Here is a 4153-nt window from a genome sequence, read left to right as displayed (position 1 = left end):
GAGAGAGAGGGCCTAGAGAGAGATGGAAGGGTTTGGCAACTTTTGTTTTTATCAGTAATAGCCTCTAATGTTTATTTCTACTTATATGGCTCAGTTTGACGAGTTTTATTGAAAAACTATATTTTCATACAATTTTGAATTTATGCGATGTTTTGGATTTGCATATGATTTTTAAAAGAACATATACAGTTTTTATATATTAGATGGTAAAGATTCAATGTTTGTCTAGGAATATAGGAAATATGTAACCTATATTTCTCTTTTTATCATTAGGTTTTAGTATTTATATATATTGTTTTTGATAACCGACTGTTGCATGGCCACACAAGCCGGTAAATCAGAGTTTGGTAGGTTTCTAACCCGGTGTGCTTAGCACCTTTCTGAGCCCGCCGTACCACTCGACCACGCTTGTGTCGGTTCTGATACTTATTTTTAGTGACATCAGATTTAGTATATTCAATTATAAAATGTTTAGAATTTGAGAGTTAGAGTTTCGTTTGAATATTCTCAGGAAATTTGATACAAAAATTATTATTTTTGTTTATTTAAATGGTATATTTGAGGTTTATCTCTAAAAATGATGGAGAACATGCACTAAATTATTCTTATTTTATCGTAAGAATTACTGTTGGTTTCTACTCGTAATTCGATTTTTGATTGACCTAATTCTAGAAAAGTTTTTTTTTTGCATTTATTAATTTATTAATCCAACATTAAGTATGTACTGAATTTTGTAAAGAAGAAACAATCTTTTTAGTTCTTATATGGTAGATTTCGAATTTCCCCAATGAACTAAATTATGTAATGAATGTTACACTTTCTATCTTGAAAAACATAAAATTATTTTTCCTAAACTGTATCATTCCATCTACTGCCTTATTCAATAAAAATTAACATATTTTTAGCATTTTTGAATATATAATTCTCTTTCTGTTCACTATTGTACTCTTTTTGAGGATGAAAACCGATTTTGGTATTGTATATAGCAAATTTTATTCTCTAGCTAGTGAACATGTCAAGACAGAAACAAGTTTATACAACAAGACCAGTTCAATCTTTATAGATACTTTTACCGACAAGAAGACTGAGTATATGGGGAACTGAAACAAGGAATACAAACACAAAGCATAATGAAACAAAAGTACAAGCAAAATAGGCATAAACTTGGGGCAAAGCAGTGATAAGTTTTGCCCTTGATGTTTTATTGGGAAAGCAAAAGAAGTTTGAGCATAAACAAACAGACATATCAGGGACTGAAAACAAATGTTACACATGGTGACTGCCTGAGGTTGTTTCAAGGAGCAACAATAGCAATGACAGTTTTTCTCACTTCCCTCAACAACGCCACTAACGACAGGAGGACTCCCGTATTTGGTTTTGCAACAGTTAAAGCAATCAGCATTTGTACCTAGGAACGGCACCGGTCCGCACTCGAAGCAAAATGTTTGAGCCTCGCTCTTGAGGATTTCTGCATGTTGACATATTCATCAGCGTCAGAAAACTATAATACAACTACAAAATACGATAGAGAATTTTTTTTCTTAAAATTACCGGTGGAAGCCACCAAGAGGACGAACAAGAGAACGGTGATGCTGACTGAGTTTATGTTCTTTGCCATTTCTTTTTCTTAAAGTTGGTGTTTTCTTTTTCTTGTCAATAAACTTATCGTTGGTGAGTCATATAATATTTGTTGTTATCTATTTATAGTCAATATTCTGAAACTTTTTCATCATTGTATAATCAGTCCTCGTTTCCTTCTGGAGTGGCCAAGTTCATAGTGTCGCCACAATTGTGCCGTATTTTCCATTACATATTATTTTACAAGACTATCTATTTTTAATGATGCCTCCGTTTTAAAATATACATTCAAAAGGAAGATGTTCTCAGTCTTTGTAGTGTATACTGATACCACTCAAATTACTCTAAAAGAGTTGTTTATATTTTCTCAAATAAAAGGTCGAGTTGTAATACTTAGGGATCAAATTCACAGGGAACTAGAGAACCTAAGAAATCTAATATGATTTGTTAAGCAGGATGTTTTAATGATTTAAATGCAAATTGCAGTTTTTAATCAAGCAAATGTTTGCTCAATTGATTGGTTGAGGTTTTGGTGCTTAAAAGAAAATAGCTAAACTTAGGGTTTTTATTCAGGAAACTTGGGATTATAATCCTACAGATACCTAATGAGTTGCATGCATGATAATGTAAAGCTCAACTACTAGTCAACAAGTCTTTCATCTTTCGCATGTTTGGACTTGTCTATTAACTAGATCTAATGATCTCAACTATCGTTTGTCAATCCATTAGAAAGTATCGATCGATGATCCTATAGAGATATCGATCGATTCACCTTTCGCTTCGTCGATCGATTATTCAATAATGATATTGATCAACGCGCTTCTAGTTAAGCTTTATGCGCGGGTTGAATGGTAGCTTACTAAGCTCACTAGATCAGCTCTCGCCTTACTCATAGCAAGAAACTTAGCTCAGTTAGAATGTTGTCAGGATGAGAATGAAGCTTTCGCTTTTATCTATAAATCATAGGGCAAATTCTAGGTAGCTAATCTAGAAACAAGTATTAATGAACAATGCTAATGACAATTACCACAACTCATCAATCTATAGTTGAGGCTAATCCCTCCTAACCTATTTAAACCCTAAAATCTAACAATGAAACTACTCAGACATGGCTAAGCAATTCATAACAGCAATTAGGTAAGAAAACTTCATTAGAATAGTAAATAGATATTAATGGAGTTCCAATCACAAATTATAACTTTGGATCTTCTCTCCAATCTATCATAATCGTAGAAAATCTCGCTGTGAAAATAATAAAACAAGAAAACACAGAAAAGCACACTTTGCCTCTAACATGGTGGCAAAGCTTATATAATTATGTTAAAACTCGTCAGGGGTAATCTTGTAAATTGGTGAAGACTTGGGCTTAAAGTTGGCTATGACCAAACAGGCTTTCTGCGCGCTTCGCTGTCGATCGATATCAAGATATGAACATCGATCGATTATTCCTCTCCAATATCGACCGATGGTCGAGCTCGATGGTCATCTCGGGTGCTTTCTCAAAAAATACTCCAAAATCACTGATGATCCTATAAATATTCTAAATAGATTCTATAATATAATAATTACTAGTTAAAATATTTATAAACCATATATAAAAATGGGTCAAATCCATGGTCTACCATATACTCATTTTATATGTTAATTTTTTCTTTAGTTTTAGCTAAATAATGATTAGAAGTAATATTGTTTTTCTCATCGCTAGACTCAGCAAGAATCTTTCGGTAATGAAAAAAAATTGGCTTCGTTATTCATTAATAAATAAAGGCTTATAAGACATTGCACCAATCATGGCAACACTATGTTGGTACTTTTGAGCATCTACATTTTATATGCATTAATTTTTTTCACATCTGTTAGGGCTTTGGCTTTTCATGAACTAAATTATTTTTCCTAACCGTATCATTCCATCTACTGCCTTATTCAATAAAAATCCATATATTCTTAACATTTTTGAATATATAATTCTATTTCTGTTCACTATAGAACTCTTTTTGAGGATGAAAACCGATTTTGGTATTATATATACAAATTTGATTTTTCTAGCTAGTGAATATGTCAAGACGCAAACAAGTTTATACAACAAGACCAGTTCAATATTTATAGATACTTTTTAGCGACAAGAAGATTGAGTGTATGGGAAACTGAAACAAGGAACACAAACACAAAACAACTTTTTGTATTCATAATGAAACAAAAGTACACACAACATAGGCATAAACTAGGGGCAAGCAATGATAAGTTTTGGCCTTGATGTTTTATTGGGAAGCAAAAGAAGCTTGAGCATACACAGACATGTCACTGATTGAAAACAAATGTTACACATGGTGATTGCATGAGGTTATTTCAAGGATCAACAATAGCAATGACAGTGTTTCTCACTTCCCTCAACAACGCCACTAACGACTGGAGGACTCCCGTATTTGGTTTTGCAACAGTTAAAGCAATCAGCATTTGTACCTAGAAACGGCACCGGTCCGCACTCGAAGCAAAATGTTTGAGCCTCGCTCTTGAGGATTTCTGCATGTTGACATATTCATCAGCGTAAGAAAACTAAAATACAACTACAAAATAC

General features: G+C 33.0%; 2 protein-coding genes across 2 annotated transcripts in view; both read right to left on the bottom strand.

Annotated features, from left to right (window-relative positions):
• Positions 1-1050: 1050 nt before the first annotated feature.
• Positions 1051-1618, bottom strand: LOC106336613 (defensin-like protein 206). The gene is made up of 3 exons (XM_013775503.1): positions 1552-1618; positions 1271-1468; positions 1051-1100 (listed from the first exon to the last, which is right to left on the bottom strand). The coding sequence occupies exons 1-3, from the start codon at positions 1616-1618 to the stop codon at positions 1051-1053; spliced, it is 315 nt and encodes a 104-aa protein (XP_013630957.1).
• A 2060-nt stretch (positions 1619-3678) lies between these two features.
• LOC106336608 overlaps positions 3679-4153 on the bottom strand; it is a 31943-nt gene continuing 31468 nt past the window's right edge. Inside the window, exons 2-4 of the mRNA XM_013775490.1 lie at positions 3933-4098; positions 3801-3856; positions 3679-3722 (exon numbers count right to left, since the gene is read on the bottom strand). Coding sequence (XP_013630944.1) covers positions 3679-3722; positions 3801-3856; positions 3933-4098 — 266 coding nt within the window. The remainder of the gene's footprint in view (positions 3723-3800; positions 3857-3932; positions 4099-4153) is intronic.

The sequence above is a fragment of the Brassica oleracea genome, chromosome C1 (genome assembly GCF_000695525.1).
Source record: "Brassica oleracea var. oleracea cultivar TO1000 chromosome C1, BOL, whole genome shotgun sequence".
NCBI classification, from domain to species: Eukaryota; Viridiplantae; Streptophyta; class Magnoliopsida; order Brassicales; family Brassicaceae; genus Brassica; species Brassica oleracea.
This window is presented reverse-complemented; position numbering and strand designations above follow the sequence as displayed.

What these genes read in the sequence shown, in the direction of transcription:
- LOC106336613 (XM_013775503.1), bottom strand. Translation starts at nt 1,618, where the DNA reads ATGGCAAAGAACATAAACTCAGTCAGCATCACCGTTCTCTTGTTCGTC. An exon ending in CCTCTTGGTGGCTTCCACCG is followed by an intron (nt 1,469 to 1,551) that starts GTAATTTTAAGA and finishes GTCAACATGCAG; the next exon opens with AAATCCTCAAGAGCGAGGCT. An exon ending in ACCTCAGGCAGTCACCATGT is followed by an intron (nt 1,101 to 1,270) that starts GTAACATTTGTT and finishes TCCTTGTTTCAG; the next exon opens with TTCCCCATATACTCAGTCTT.